Source organism: Cuculus canorus, chromosome 1 (assembly GCF_017976375.1).
Source record: "Cuculus canorus isolate bCucCan1 chromosome 1, bCucCan1.pri, whole genome shotgun sequence".
In the NCBI taxonomy this organism is placed as follows: domain Eukaryota; kingdom Metazoa; phylum Chordata; class Aves; order Cuculiformes; family Cuculidae; genus Cuculus; species Cuculus canorus.
The window spans coordinates 142,271,162-142,287,475 of record NC_071401.1 but is presented as its reverse complement, the minus strand read 5'-3'; the positions used below and the strand labels follow the sequence as shown (position 1 = coordinate 142,287,475).

The 16,314-nt window shown below is 39.9% G+C and overlaps 1 protein-coding gene across 23 annotated transcripts in view; it reads left to right on the top strand.

The window, feature by feature from the left end:
- CACNA1C (calcium voltage-gated channel subunit alpha1 C) overlaps nt 1-16,314 on the top strand; it is a 481,236-nt gene that overhangs the window by 274,389 nt on the left and 190,533 nt on the right. For all 23 annotated transcript variants that reach the window (XM_054055220.1, XM_054055139.1, XM_054054621.1 and 20 more), the window contains exons 4-5: nt 8,910-9,049; nt 15,727-15,866. In XM_054055220.1, coding sequence (XP_053911195.1) covers nt 8,910-9,049; nt 15,727-15,866 — 280 coding nt within the window. The remainder of the gene's footprint in view (nt 1-8,909; nt 9,050-15,726; nt 15,867-16,314) is intronic.

Here is a 16,314-nt window from a genome sequence, read left to right as displayed (position 1 = left end):
CCATCTCTGTCTCTCTCTTTGCTTCTCTGTCATATGCATGTGGTACGTATTGTGTGTTTGTATGAATGTGTACTGAGAGATTCCAACCTTAGAACATTGAACTTTGGGACCAATTTATTTGCTTAGAAATTTCAAGAAGGAGAGGTTATAAATAGTCATAAATTCAGTTTATTTATAAAGCATGCCCTGTCAAGCATCACTGCACAAACAATTATAGAAGAATTGTAGTAGATTAAAACCATAAATTAGAGCATCATAAAATGCACAAGAGTGATTGGATTAAAATGCCTTTGACAGAAATGTTTTAAAAGTGGGATTTGATGAGCTCTTCTGGGTGGTCAGTCAGAGAAAAGTCTGTGCTCAGTGGCCTATTAAAACAAAGATTCATGGCAAGATTTCTGCAGGGAGTGTTTTGTGGCTCCCTAGTTCTCAGCTCAGTAGTTGAGAGTAAATCACAGAGGGTATAAGTTGTGCTGAATGTGGCTGTGCTTTCATGAAAAGCCCATGTTTGCTGACATCTGATCCCATGCTAGCGGCTCAAATACTTCTTTCTTTGGCTGTTCTCACTTTAGTCCTGCTAGCACTCTGCTTTTCTGAAAACATGCCCTACGTCAAGGGCTTGCATGAGAGAAGCGATGTCATTCTGTCAGTTCTGTATGTGGTCGTGCCCCTTCAAACTGGGATTCCCCCTGTAAGGCAGTTTAGAGAAGGTTTCTAATTCCTTAGTGTGACCTGAGAAGGTATAAAGGAGGTGAAGAGAAATAGGGAATTCATCCTGGTTTTACTGAGTTACCTATAAAAGAATAATACTTTCCATGGTAAAAATGATAGCAAACTTCTCCTTAATTTAGACTGCATTGTAGTCTAACTTAGCAAGTACTAGAATTACCCAACACCTTGTAGGAACAGCTTATCTTTAAAAAGAAAATAGCTATCTGAGAGAGAAGATGTTTTATTAAAATAAGGATATGGAATGCAACTTTGCACCCCTTATCCATGAGTGGACTGTAAAACCCTTGGCACACAGAAAGTCTTGTTTTATATGTAGTTCCAGAAGAGTTTACCATCCATATGTTGAGCTCTGTTGGAAATTCTGTGCTTCGTTTTGGGGCCCAGTTTTCGGTGATCTCTTAGAAAAGATGACATTAGGCCATTAGACTAGAGGGAATTGATTTTTAATACTGATTATAATAAAAATATATAATAAAATGGAGCACTGAAATATTTTATGGCCGATAGACTTGTATATCTCATTGTATATATGACTGAGTTCAAACACCTGAGTATGGTAAAAAAGCCAGTTTCTAACTAACTTGAGTCATTATTGTGAGGTGAATGAGACACAGTGTGCTTTGTGGTGATCTATTACGTGTAGCTGTCATACTGGGGCTGCTCTCATTTAAATGAATGCTTCTGGTACCCTGACTTTAATCAGTGGTTGGTAGACGGACAATTGACTGTGGTGTTTTAAATGGCTGTGTTAACCTTGGGAGAAGACACTAGACTGCCTCCCTGCCCTTGAAATTACGTGAAGGAAACTAGTAAGAAGCTTTCTTCTAGGGCTGAATTTCATTCCTAGGCACGGTAACAACACAGCACCTAGCAAGTTTTTAATTTCTATCCAGAGATCTTAAATGAGACTCTCACAGTCATAAACCTTATACTGCCCTCCCTAATGCTGCTTTCTCTTACAAGGGTAATCTCTTATTGGTCTGATCTGAATTTAAAGTGACAGTTCATTTCAATTTAATCAGAGTAGTGGACCAAAGCAAAAGAAACTAGAATACAAAATTATTTGCCTCTTCAGAACTGTTCAGGTTTGAATGTTTGTACATGGTCCGTTTGGATGACTTCAATCCTTGATCATGTCAAAGTAAAAATGAGCCCATAAAGAACACGTTCTCTGGATTTAATTCATACATAGGCAGGATCCTATTGTTCTCTTTTAGTACTAAAAAGAGGAAATGTTGAGCAACAACACCCAAGAGATTTCTGCTACAACTCTAAGGAAAAGTCTTATATAGGGCAGACGTTATCTAATCAGTGCCAGACTCCAAATTTTAAGTCCAAATGGATGCATAACCCTTTATCTGAATCTAGAAGGGCAAGTGACTGACCATCTCTATTGTAGAGAATAAGCCAGTCCTCTGGGAAGCATTGAAGTGCCATTGGAAAGGAAACAGCTGATTTGTTAGCTTATTCTGAGGACTAGAGGTGCATTTAGAATGATTAGATATGCAATAGAATTGCAGAAAAAAATATAGGTTGAAAGGGACTTCTGTGGATTGTCTAGTCCAAATTCCAGCTTGAAGCAGGGCTGTCTTCAAAATTGAATCAAGTTACTCAGAATCTTCTATAGAATAAAGCTTTCAAAATCCTACTCCTGTCATATTGTGGTCCAAAAAGTATCAGCATGTCAACCTCCTCTGAAAGGTAGGTTTCCCAATAATTACATTGTATAGCTGAAGCTTGTTTTTCTACCTAATGTTAGTAAAAAATGTAGGTGAAATGGTAGTGAATCAGAACAGTAATGGCATTCATCATCTGTATTTTTGTTTGAGTGAGTAAGGAACATATGGCTCACTGAAAGGGAAGGCATGGTTGTATAAAGTACCTAGCACAGAGGATTGACCCCCTTTGTACCTTGGCTTTGTATTACAGTTGGACTCTGACACAAAATGTAATTCCACTGAACCCATAAATAAACTCAACTTGATCCTTGCCAAAGTGTTATAAGAAAAATAAGGAACTTAGAGTAGATCCCACAACAGCACTATGCATGAAGTATTTGTTGTTTTGCCAAGGAACTCTAGAATATAGGGCGTGTGTGTCAGGTCTGTAGTCATTCAGAACTATGAATGTCCTCTCTTCATTTCAGTAGAAGTTCTTTAAATGTATTTTAGACATGTTTGATTATTTAGACATATATGATTATCATATATTACCAAAGGCTGACTTGTGCTATGTTCCTGTTTTGTAATTGCTCATTTCATATTCATGAGAAGTCTGCCTTTGTCTGGATTATTCTAGTGTTGGACACTTTTAAAGTAGCTGCATATGACAGTATCTCCCATTTATAGGTGTTAGTTAAAAGGTGGTGTTTCTGTAGCTCTTGACATGGATTTAACTTTGCTTATTGTAAAGCCTGATGTTGCATAGGCACTGCCTTTGGTTGGAGCGGAGAGGAGGTAATGCTGGTCATATTTGGAAATATAACCTTTCAGAAGATGTTCTAACTTCTGTTTACCAGTGTGTTGTGTTATGTTTAGTTGAATATTAGTCACTTCCTTCATCTTTGTCAGGTAAAATCAGATAGTATTCTTTTGCTTGATCTTTGGAAATATGCTTTTTGGGGAACAGATAGAAGAAAGAAAAGAGTGTTTTAGGACCAGTAGTAACAGGAGTTATGTTCAGCAGTATGCTGTCTTATCATCCTTTTCTTTGTATCAAATAAACAGATATAACCACTTGTTTCTGCAATGACAGTGATTTTAAGAAGGAAAGAAAATATCCAAACATATTCTCTACTTGAAGTTTTATCCCCTAATGTGCTCATGTAGTATTTTCGTGCATACTTAGTTGAAAATGTCTGTTAAGTAACTGAATATGTTCAGAAGTAACTCCATGTCAACAAACATGTCTTAACATCTGCTGTATTGAATTGATCTGTTAAGTGCACGTGTGTGGCTCTTCCTCACCGAAGGTCAAAATTATTAATGCTTACAGTAGCCTTCAGGTCAGCATATTCATACAGTGAGGATATCCACATCTCGGATGTGATGCTAACTTGTAATCCAAAACCATGGAACCTTTTTTCATAAAGTCTCTGGGCTCCCTTTCCCAGCACTGCAGTTCAGTCTCCTTACTGCCCATCAGAAAAGATTGTTTTCCCTACTAGGAAAAAGTCTGAGTGCTTCCATTCTGATCTGTATCTTTCATAGCCTATTTACGCAAGTAATGCCAAAACATCCTATATGACAGAAGCCATTAAAATACTGCTGTTTTCCTTGGACTACTGGGTATTTTCATAACTGAAGAAACGTATTCTCTTATGTTTGAGGAAGCACTAGGGAATAATAATGCAGACACTGACGTAACTTGGTCTAAGGTCAAATAGGCAGCTTCATAAAGGTTCTAGCTGTGCCAGCCTTGCTGGACATTACTTCAAATATAGAAGGTTTGGTTTTTGAAACGTGGTTTGTAACAAGCTGAGCAGATTGCAAGCAGAGAGGGACAGATTCGAGAAAACCTGTAGTGACTGAATTTTACATTGTAAACTCTCTGGACTGAGATGTACAAGATGTGTAGACCTGACTGTGATTTGAGCCTTGGGTAATTCTTGCAAAGAAAACATAATAATCTAGTAGTGATGCCAGGTGGATGGTGTTGGGAGAGGTAGGATCAATATAGAGTGAATCATTGAGGACCGTTCCTCAGAAATAGCACTGGTCTACTCACTTCTGATGGGAGAAAAGCCATATGACACCCTATAGTAAGTCATTTGCTTGGATTTCATATTTTCAGATTCTTTTATGAAGCCGCAATGTCATCAGGTGCAGTTTAAAAATTATAAACAAAGCCAAACCTATGACGTCTTTAGAAGGCACATGGGATTTGAGGGGTTTCATGCTTAATACAGTAATCCTCTTTTGGAAATATATCTTAGAGCCTTAACAGTAAGTTAATGTTTGTTTCTTTGTTAAGAGTAAGATGATGTACAATTTTTTTCTTGGCAGTGTTAGTGCTGGCTAATCCATCAGCTGGGGTAGCTGATACTTACGTCCTCTGTCTATAAAAATAAAACAACCTCCCAAAATCAGTGGTAAAGCCAGCCCCAGAATGTCTGTGTATGCTCCAGAGACTGGCCAGTTTTCTGGAACTTTTGTCCTTCCTCTTCTTCCACTTATATATTTTTGGGGTTTCCCTCTGTTTCTCAAAACATTTTTATCACTATTGCCCAAGCAGGAAGCTCCTGCTTTGTAATTCTTTAACCTGCAATATGTTTCATGTTCCTCAGCCACATCAGCATGGTTCCAATTTCTAAGTCACAAATGAAAAAATACCCTTCCCTCTTTCTTATAGCTCTAAAATAAGTTCTTTCTCTTTCGAGGCTGTGGTTTGGATTTGTGTTTTAAGGGGCAGTTCTGTTGCTATCTCCTTTCCCTCTCACAAAGGTAGTGGGGCAGCTGCCTTGCTGTCAGCAGGGAACTCTCTCAAAGAGAAATGCTAATATTGACTGGCTTGGTTTTAAAATGGCACCAGTGGGCTTCTCAGAATAGTGGAGGTTATCGATGCTTTTCAGTGCTATGTCCCTTGGGAGCTTGAAACACCAGGCCCTAGTCTGCCTAACCTGTGAAAGCAAAGCTTCAAACGAACAGACAGAAGTATAGATGCCCATTTAGCAGAGGCAAATTAATTGTTCTTTGGCTGCCGAGGGCAACAGATACTCCTCTCATTTCTGACCTGAGGGGAAGGGTGGTGAGTCATGTCTGTGAGTTCACCAGGCAAGGTGGCATCAGAACTGACACCACAACCCAGGTTCCTGGGAGCCCAGGAACGCTATGTCATTACTGAGTTATGCTATGTTCATAAAGGCTCTTGAGTTTTATGATATAAGGCAAAAATGGAACACAAATTAATTTGTAGGCTTTTCAAATTCTTCTTGAGTCTAAGCAGGAGTAGCTTCCTGAAACGATCGTGGAGTAGCTGCACTGTTTAATCTCTGCAGTATTTTTCCTTCGGTTTTAGGTTCTGAAATCATTAATTTAAGTGCAGAGGATCATAAAATCTCTCTCCTCTGCTCAGCATCCTGTATCCTATGTTCATTTCAAAGGCCTTTATGGAGTTCTATTTTTTTATGGATCTTTCCACCTTAATCAGAGCATTTTAAGGAATTTATTCAAGCAGCTTGTAGTTGTGCATGTATATATGCGTAGATCTATGTATAGGTATGTATACACGTGTGTAATATTTTGGCATATTATTGCCACAATATCATGGTTCAACAAACAGCCTTACTACAATAACAAAAGAGGAGCCTGTAATCCTATAGGCATGTTTAGAGGCAAAAAGGTATAAGACTCCTAAACCTGACCAAATGGAACCTCTTTGTTGTTGAAATACTGGCTGCTCTGTGCAGTAATAAATATAAAAAGAAAACAAGGTTGTTCCAGAATTTTCCCAAATATTTGCTTCTTTGGACTTTTGATTGCATTATTGTAGATATTTCAGTGAAATTCATGGAGTGGAAAGGCTTTCCTGGCTAGGTAGACCTTCAGAGCACGGCACTGCAGCTGCAGAAGAAGGAGAAAGCCAGACAGTGTTGGCAGCAGCCTTTGTCCCAGGGTGCCCAGAGATCAAGGACAGTGTTTGTTGTTAAATTACCGGGCTTGGGGGTAGCTTTAGGCCTCCTTCAGTTTATCAGCCAGTCTGCCACAAATTGGACTCCTTGGTATCAGTCTCAGCTGTGACTGCCAGGAGAAGTTTTGAGGAAGTCTGTTTTTTAAGGCAAACAGTGTTTCTCCATGAGGCCGTATCTCTGATTACAGAGTTGGATTCAGCATAAACTGAGTGCACAGGGCAACCTCAAAGGCAGTCTGAATGAAAGAGTGGTCTTGGACCTACTGTGGCCCTTTTTGTGGGAGGGAAAGAGGGCTTGCCCACAGCTGTGGAAAGCCCTTGGCTGAAACAGGTAGAGACCCATTAATGGACTGGATTGCAGCAAGAGAAGTCTTTGTTTCTGTCCTACAAGGTGTTCATTCGTCCCTAGTAAGGCCATGTCCATCCTAGGCACATCACTCCCCACTCCTACTCTTAGTTCAAAGCAGGCTCTTCCCCCACAGAGCCCATTTCTGTCTCCCTCCAGCCTCCACTTGTCCTTTCAGAGACAGAGCATCCCTTCCCAGACAGAGCTGCTGTGGGCTATCTGCCTGCTGTGTGGGTTAGGGTCTGGCCTTGTGCCATGCTGGTAGAAGCCTGTGGCAGCACAAAGGTGCAGGGCAATCAGAAGGATTTGCTGTGTAAAGACTTCCCATTGCACATGATTTTGTTGTGGGCTTTTTTAAGAAGTTTCGTGACAGCTCGTCTCATTTTACAAAAGTGTGCATACAGCTTGATCATTTGGGTCTGTTTTATTATGATTTGTACACCAACTAATACCCATTCAGTTGTCCGTGGTAGTGGAAGCAGAAGGGCTTTCTGGTTATTCCCTTCTAGGAGCATGCAAGCCATCATGGAGCTCTTTTCTGTGGCCAAGCCCATGTCTGGACTCCTGGTTGTCAGCACTTATGTGCCAATTCCTGTACTGAATAAAATGTGCACTTACTATTTGTAGAGCTGGGAACATAGTAGTCACTAGTCTTGTATGCTGGGTTTTCCTCCTCTGAGTTCAAGGGGAGTGAAATCCATAGTGTGCTGACCCGTCTCCATCTAGGATGACAATGGCGAAATTCTGTGCTGTGGGAACATTCAAAAGATTTAAGACTGGATCAGATAACTACAGAATTATACTTCTTTTTAGGTATTCCCCATACTAAGCACCGGGGAATAGTACTGCAGGCATTGTGAAACCATTGTCTGAGTGAAAACCATGGTATTTTAAAGCACAAACATATGCCTGCTACTGTCAGATGGAATTTCTCAGTTGTGTAAAATAACTATAATGTAAACATGCAGATGAACTGGAAATTGCTCTTTTGAGTTCAACAAGATTGCTAGTGAGCTGTTAATTACCCGGAGCTGAATGGAAGAGACTCAAATGGGCATCTGTGTTAAAGGATGGAATGATTTTCTGTTATCCTGTTCACTTTCTATCATATGAAAGTGTTACACGTGCATTCAGCTGGACGAAAGAACAGGGCAAATGCAGTTTGGAGCTGAAAAAAAAGACATAGTGACCTGCCTGATTGTCTTGCTGGGTAGGACCTAGGACATTTTCATTTGTATTTATCTCATATTTTTATTTCTTTAATGTGAACTTTTAATAACTTGGTAGTTTGACCTTGTAAGGCCCTAGTCTCGTTTTGTTATTATCTAGTCTTCAGGTACTTATTTCACACTCAACTTGCCATGCAACATTTTTGTAGTGATTACTTAATGCTGCAGTTTCTCTTCTACCTAAGTCCTCACTGTTTCTGCGACACCGATATTCTTATTCCACACTGGGGCTAAAACCCCAGAGATGAGAGATAGTGACCCTGTGAACTGACTCCAAAAGCCTTCTTGTTGGTCCTCAATTAGGCTGTACCATCACTGGAAGTGATTTTGTTTGGATATGCTTAATTGCAGCCTGCCTTTCATAGGGACACACACATTTCTGATGGAATGACTAAAAGCCTGTAGCATTAGTCAGTCTGATCTGCAAATCATTTATCACCAATAGTCAGCCTCCCTATTCCCCAGCAACAGAAAAGGGAATCCCAAAGAAGGTATAGTTTGACACATGCATCAATCCCAAGTGGGCCGCTCTATTTCTCCCCATCTCTCTCCACAGCATTGCATCCAGCAATGTTTCCTCTCCAGAGGTAGAAGAGGACTGGATGGAGTTCATTCTGATGACTGATGATATTTGGCAATGTACTCGGTACAACTGGGTGCTAGAACATGCCTCTTGATCTATCTCTTCCTCCTCTGCACAGGCCTGTGCAGTGGTCCATGCCTGCCAAGCCAAGGGCAGCAAATTTCAGAGTTTAACCAAAATTTACTACCACTGTCCTGTCAGACTGGCTGCAGACAATGCAAGGGTGAGGAGAAAAGCCCTCTGACAAACCGTGCATGTTAGATGTATCTAAGCAGCAAGACAGTGAGTTGGAGGCTGCATGGGTGGACTGTAACAGAAAAAAAAAATGTCTTTATCCGTGTTTTGTCAGCCACACTAACCGTTCTCTCTCTTCTTCTCTTATCTTCCCTAGGAACGAGTGGAATATCTCTTTCTCATAATTTTTACAGTGGAAGCATTTTTAAAAGTAATAGCATATGGACTTCTCTTTCACCCCAACGCTTACCTCCGCAATGGCTGGAATTTATTAGATTTTATAATTGTGGTAGTAGGGTGAGTACCAACATTTTGTCTGTGAATGCACTGCTTGCATGGGGATAGTGGCAACCTTTGGGAGCATGCAGGTGTGTGAATGCCTGATACTTTATATATGGGTAATGTTAGAGGTTGCTGTCCGTCATATTCCTCCTACCATTACCATTTTTCCTTCCTGTGTTAATCCCTCTACTCCACATGTTTTATTAAGTTTTACTGTGTAACCTAGAAATACAGTTAACTTGCTGGTCTTCTGCAAGTATAATTTGATTCACACAGATTTTGGTGTGTAGCAATAATTTACCTTATTAAAGGATGAATAACCATTTGATGTGCATTTTCTGTCTGGTATTCTTTGCTGCTTAGGCTTTTCCAAGGTTCTTAATGGTTTGCAAGACATGGAAATTAAACTTCTCTTTGGGAACAGGGATAAAAAGAGGAAGCACTGCAAGGCTGTTTGACAAAGTCAAATGCCTGAATATGCTTACCTGGAAGAAAATCCCTTTGTTTGTAAATCTTTCTGAATATTAAAAAAAGAATACCTAGGTGAGATCCTTTAACAAAGATTAGAGTTGGATGACAAACTCTGCCATCTTGTGAAGTCTTACTGATTTTTCTCATTGACAAAGATGGATGGAAAATTTAAATCCCAGGGTTTCATGCTTAGAAATAAAAGTAAGTTCTTCAGTTCAATTTTGGTTTTCTCCTGGTGATTTTAACACTTTTGATTTTGACCCTTTTAATATTTTAACCTTTCTAAAGACTAATTTTACTATTGTATATCAAATTACTATTTTGAGCTGCAATCTTTCTAATCCCCTTATTCCTCTCTGTGTCTTTGAAGCTTGGTGTTTAATTTATTTGAATAAAATCAAAATAAACCGCCTTCTGCTTCTTCTAGCTAAGGATAAGAGATAGACAAGGGGTTTGAATTGTGGTTGTTGAAGGGAAGAGGTGAAGGGTAAACTACTCTTGAAGACAAAGAGAATAAGTATTTCTTCCTCTGAGTAATTTGTCGCATTGTTAAAGAGTTTCATCACTCACAAAAACGTGCAGCCTTTTCATCTGTTTACCAAGGAAACCCTGAATTAGCTCCTAGGGAAATCATCAAAAGGGACACACGCAGTCATCAAAACTACCTCTTAATTTCTGCTCTAAATCACAGTTCGTCTAGCTTCTTGACCATTTTTGTGGTAGCCCCCAAAAATTACATTAGCAGACTACTGTGTGCTACACAATCTCTCCCACTTCCCATCATCATGGGGAAAAGTGGATGAAATAAGAATTCCCAGTAAGGGGGCAGGAAGATAGGCTGGAACTTGTTATTAGTCCCAAGACCTCTCTGCCACCATGTAAGTATAATGTTTCTGCATATAGTAGTGCCCAGTTGTCTTTGTCCTTCATTCCTACCCACAGGCAGAGGATCCCACAGCAAATCAGTAACGGGAAACTGGCAAATCCCCAACCCCTCCCCTGGCATTGATGTCCAGTTCTGTAACTGGTACTGCCTTTGATTGCCCTCAGATGTTTCATCTTCTTGGGAATTGCTGCTTAAGTTGAAGAAAGACTGAAGAACAAAAGTCCTGTGACAGTGATTATTCCCTTTTCATTTTTATAAGAGACTTCTTAAAGGAAAGACATGTTACTTCCTCTTCTTCCACTGGAATGTGAAAGAGCAAGGTTCCAGAAATCACGGTGCAATGTTATATCTAGTTTAAGCACAGTACTTTCCAGTTTTCCTACTAAGGCAGTTAATCAGCAAGATGATATTCACACTGAAATAGATTCCATTGCCAATGACAGAAGATGCAGCTTTCAGCTCTTCTGTCTGCTCTTGCCTCCAGCAGCTCTCAGTCACTAGATGGGGAACAAGAAATATAACCAAGGAGGGATAATATGAGTATAATAAACATAGCCAAAACCCCAAGGTCTCTGTTAAATAATAACAATCTCAAGTGACAGATTCCACGTCAAGGCCAGATGGGTTCCTTTGATGTTTATCTGTTTAAACTCACTCATACAGTGCCATAGCCTAGGCTCGTGAGCTGCTTTTTCTCTCCACAACCACTCTGCAGTATTGCTTTGAAGAAAAATGTCTGTGTAGGGTTATTAATCAGAGACTTTGTGGATAAGGACAGTATTGGTTAAGATTAGAGCTCACGCTCCAGCCTAATGAGGCACAACCCACAAACACTAGCAATTAGTCAAATTGTTTCCTGCTTCCTTCAGCTTTACTGTTCCTCTTTAGGAAAACAGAAAAACTTTCAGATATAGTAGTGATGTCCTTTAATTTTAGAATGTTGGAGGAAATTTCTGTTGGGAGAAGACTAACTTGACAATGTTGTGCTAGAAGAATATTTGTCTTTTCTGGCACTCCTGTGGTTTGTCTGCCAAGTGCAGTCACTCTCCAAGGACCCATAGCTTCTGCCAGAAAAAAAGGTGTCCTAATTTGAACGACAGTCAGACTTGAGAAGGTAAGTAGTGAAGGTATTTGAAAAGGACCTGAAATTCAGAGCAGACTGGAAAATGTGGTCAGTCTGTCTTTCTGAAGACCTGTGGGGAGTTTCTGAAGGGCAGACCCAAACACTTTCACACTCACAAATTGCAGGTGAACTGTAAAACAGTGTGAAAAAAATGATTGTACTTTGCTATTTCTTTATACCTGTGAGGATTCAGCTGTGTTTTTCTGCTGGTTTTTGGCCTTAGAAATATCAAACCTTCTGTTTTCTCTTGATATTCTGGAGGTCTTCGACAAGTTCTTTTTTTAAGCTATGAAAATCAGTGTGCCCTCCCCATAGAGGAAGAAATAAAAAGCTGTAGAACAGGTTACAACCCTATCTTGTTGCTGTTGGGGTCATCTAGCAAAGCAAAAATCTTTTTGATGTTTCAGATGTTAAAAAGAAGACAGAAAAATATAAGAAAAGCAGTGAGGTTAGCTTCATACCCCAGAAATAACTGTAAGAAAGAAAGTGGAGTAAGCCTGTACATGCATGTGTGTGATAGAAAATTTTTTTCTGCTTTATTGTTCTTGTCTCTCAAATAGATTTAGTCTAGGTGTAATCATGTTGCAAGTGAAATTCAGAAATAAAGATGCTGTTAATTGCACTTCATCAGTGGAAAGTACTAAAGTACTGTGTGGAAACTAGGCATGAATTTAGGCTGGCAGAAGGTAGTCACCTGGAAAGAAATAAGACCGAAGACTGATTTCTATATTCTATTTTGTTTTTGGTTTTTTTTATGGTGAGATTTTCAGTGGCCGCAAGAGATTAGCTCTCCTGCATTTTTATACCATCCAAACTTTGATTTCTCTGTCATTGCTCACACTATGCCTGGAGCAGCTGACTCGCCTACTGAGAAGAAAAGGAAAGAATCTCACCTTGCTCTACCATACCTACTGTAAACTATTCCCAGAGGTTTTCTTCAAAGAGCAGATATTCCCATGTAAATATAGGCTAGAAGGGCTGTGGCCTCATGTTTTGTGTCAATAGCTTATCATCCATCCAGCTCTTTTAGGATTGGAAAACAATTAGCTAAAATCTAGAGCTGATAGAACCTACAAATTGTGCATAGATTTGTTTTTTTTTCCTAACAGAGGATAATAGAACGGGACTCAGAAGCCTTACCTTTCTTCTGTGTTTTGTTATTGGTGCTATTTCTGAACAGGCCTTTTTTTTTTTTTTTTTTTAATCCATGCCCCTCCTCTCCGAGGTCATAATAAGTTACAGCCAAAAAAGCATGTGATAGTTGTAGCCTCTGAGTCATAGATGTCTGCCCATGCCCTAATTCGGGAGGCAATAGGGATGATGAGGTAGGATTGATAAGAAGTATTATACATGTGCAGAGTGGAGTAGAGATTTAGGCCACATTGGGCACAATCTAGGCCCCAATAGAAAAGAAAAAAAAGATCAAAATAAATGAGAGAAAAAGTTACATTGCATTAGTAAAAAGCAGGATTAGTACGGGAGAAGTTATTAAGCATGGAGTAAATGTGTTAAAGCAAGATTAGCAGGAGTAATGCAATTCAAGTTTAAATGTAGGTTTTTAAATGAAGAGCAGCAGGAATTACTGCAAATTATTCCTAAAGTACAGTAGACAGATATGACTGTGGGTACCTCAAGTCAGCATGTTTAGCACGTTGACGTTGGAGCATGCAAAGAAGGCCAGCTGGCCTGCAGTGAGGCTGCATTAGTCTGGAAAGGAAGGTTCTAGCTCTAGCGGAGTGAGCCATCCTACTGGTTAGGTTTCTGCTCCTGAATTAATTTAGGACATGTAGAGCTTTTCTTAGTATGCAGAATTCTAGAGCAGCCCATAATTTGTTAATTGCATGACTGGCAGGAGAAGTAGCCCTGGTGCCAGCTGCTGAGAGCTGCTGTTTGGTAAACTGTGAGGACAGTGATAACAGGGACTGGGAGAATGGACCCTCAGTTTTGCACAATTGCTGACTCATAGTTCCTTGAGATTATTTTGTCTACAGCATTGCAAGAGAGCTGAATAACAGCATAAGAAATCTTCTGCAGTGAATCCTTTTTCTTCCAGGGGATCCCAGGAGACTGTGACTGTTGTATAGATATGTCACTCATCATCTGCTATGGGAATTCTGTTGACTGGGAAGATAGAAACGTTTGATAAGAAATGGAACGCATTTCTAGCTTAATCACTAGCTTATTGAATATGCATTAGGCCAAGTTTGACCTACGGAGTTTCTATTATGAGGACCAGCAGAAAATTGTAGCTGTATAATTTGTGTACACAGCTTAAAAAATACACGCATTACTGTAATTCATGTTCTTTGCATCAGCTCTTGTTTATTTCTCTCTGTGATATCTGTAGTCGATGCAGTGTTTCTCATAGGCTCGTTTTTGTCTTCTCTGCATCCTGCTTCTCAGTCTGCAACACCTACAAACTCAGCACACAACCTCCCCACACACAGTGTTTCCCACGCTCGTTACCTAGTTGTTAAATCTTTCTGCAGTGCTTGATGCTGAGGCTTTGAATAGATCCAGTTAAGAGTTCCTTGGTCACAGTTGACAAGTTTTATAAGACACTCTATGTCATTTTTTTTTTTAAGTGCTTAAGAAACTAATTTCATATTTGCACTACCATAATCCACGTTTTTGTGTGGATTTAGCGCTGAGGAAATGTGTTGGCTTAGATGCTTTTGTAAATAAGTCCTCTTTTTTTCTATTCAGGGCAAACTTCCTATGTTCGTGACCCCATCAATAAATTTTAACCATGGACTGCGGGAAGTGGGGCTCCTTGTAAAGCAGTCAAGCAGATCAGTCTCTGCTTCATATGCAGTCTGGTGGCTTTCTGTGGAATATGCCAGTCTGGTCAAGTAGATGAGATCCTGGCAGAGGCACTGCGGACCACAAAGTCTGAGAGAGAAATCCGTCAGTGCTTGAAGCCAGGCCACTCCAAGTAGGCTGTTTCTGGCATCCCAGGCAGCCTCTTTAAAGTTACCTCTGGTACCTCCATGGCTTGTTGTGGGCCGGGGGGCCTCTGCCACTTGCAGGCAAGCCTTTTCTCGGAGTGCCAAACATCCACTTAGAATGGAACAGCTTTTAACCTCTACTGGATTTGGCTGGGTTCAAGCTGATAACTTCAAGGCTGAAAGCAATGTCATTAGCAAATTCGTGAGGAATCCATCCTCCCACAAAGGTACTAATGTTTTACCAGAAAAATGGAAGCTGCTTCTTGAAGCTAATTTATTAAATCAAGTTCTTATTAACGCATAGGGTGAGCCTTCAGCTCTTTCACAGAAGAATATTGTCTTTTCTGCTTTACTGTGGCTTTCCAAATGCGTTCTGAGTAAGTCAATTTCTCCTTAAAGCAGCTACTCCTACTAGCCAAGATAAAATATTAAGACTGGTATAATAAAATATACTAATAATAAGACCCCTACTGTTTTGTGCTTTCTCTAGCCAATGCCTCAGGGGATTTACTAATGGATACACAAGCACGTAATGTCAGCGTACTCCCCTATCTAAAAATTGGCGTCTTGAAGTATACCTGAGTTTTATGCCAAGTGACCTTGGTGAATCTTAATTCCTTGTAAAATGGGTGACAGATAATTAATGATTGGATTAATTACGGATAATGATTTTTTTCTCTAGATGGATTGTTGATTAATGAAGATAGCTAAGTATTGGTGGCAGAAAGGGAAAAACCTAAAATTTGTGCTTTCCTGCCTTTCCACCCTTGTCTCACAGAGTATGTCCAGACTACCTAGTCAGGACAGTGTGGAGACTGCCCTCAAAATCTGACCCACATGCTCTGCTGTTGGTGATTAAAATTCAGCATGAGGCATTGCCCAAATGGCCATTTAGAAGCACCTGATATGCCCCAGGACAGGGCAGGGAACCCACACCAACATACCACCAGGCAAGCTGGTCACTCATGTCATCTGTAGCTGGCTGTGAGGAGCCATTAGGAAGGAGAAGCATGTCGTGTTTATATCTGCTCCACAAACAAGTTTTGCAAGTTTTGTTTTGCAAATCATATAGACATCACCATTAAACTGCTGCATATGGGAAGAGTCTGTCTCTCCTCCACCATATGCGAATGTCGACTGAGATGTGTGATACTCTTCACAGGTCTGTGAGATAGTTCGGGTGATATGATGATGATGATCTCTATTCCTGTTTTGCCCAAGCCTTGCTGTCTGCCTACAGATTGTTTCCTCTTTCTTTTTGCAGGCTTTTTAGTGCAATTTTAGAACAAGCAACCAAAGCAGATGGGGGGAATTCTATAGGAGGAAAAGGTGCCGGATTTGATGTTAAAGCACTGCGGGCTTTCCGAGTATTACGTCCATTACGGCTGGTGTCTGGAGTTCCTAGTAAGTAAAGTCATTGTTTTGCTTTCATGTATGTCTGTGGTGTAGCATAGAGCAGGAATAATTTGTTTAGAAATTTTGAAGATGGAGCGTGATGCAGATTATTTTTGTTGTGTAGGGGAAGCCTTTTTTCAAATTAATGTAGATTCATGGTAAATATGATACTAATCAAAGGATGATCAAACCAGAGCTGAAGGGGAATGGAAGTTTCGTGGTACATTAATCTGATTGTGCAACCTTTGTAAACAATGAAAGTGGGAGATCCAATATTTTCATTATTTCAAGTGAAAGATCCTTTAAATAATTGTGAAATTACAGTAAATTGTTGGTATTATAAGTACTTGACCTTGATGGAGATGCTGTATGGTTATTTGTGTTGATTTTGGAGGGAGAAAAGCTTTCTCATTAAAATTGCATTTTCTTCTTTGCACATGATATTCTAATCAAGAGC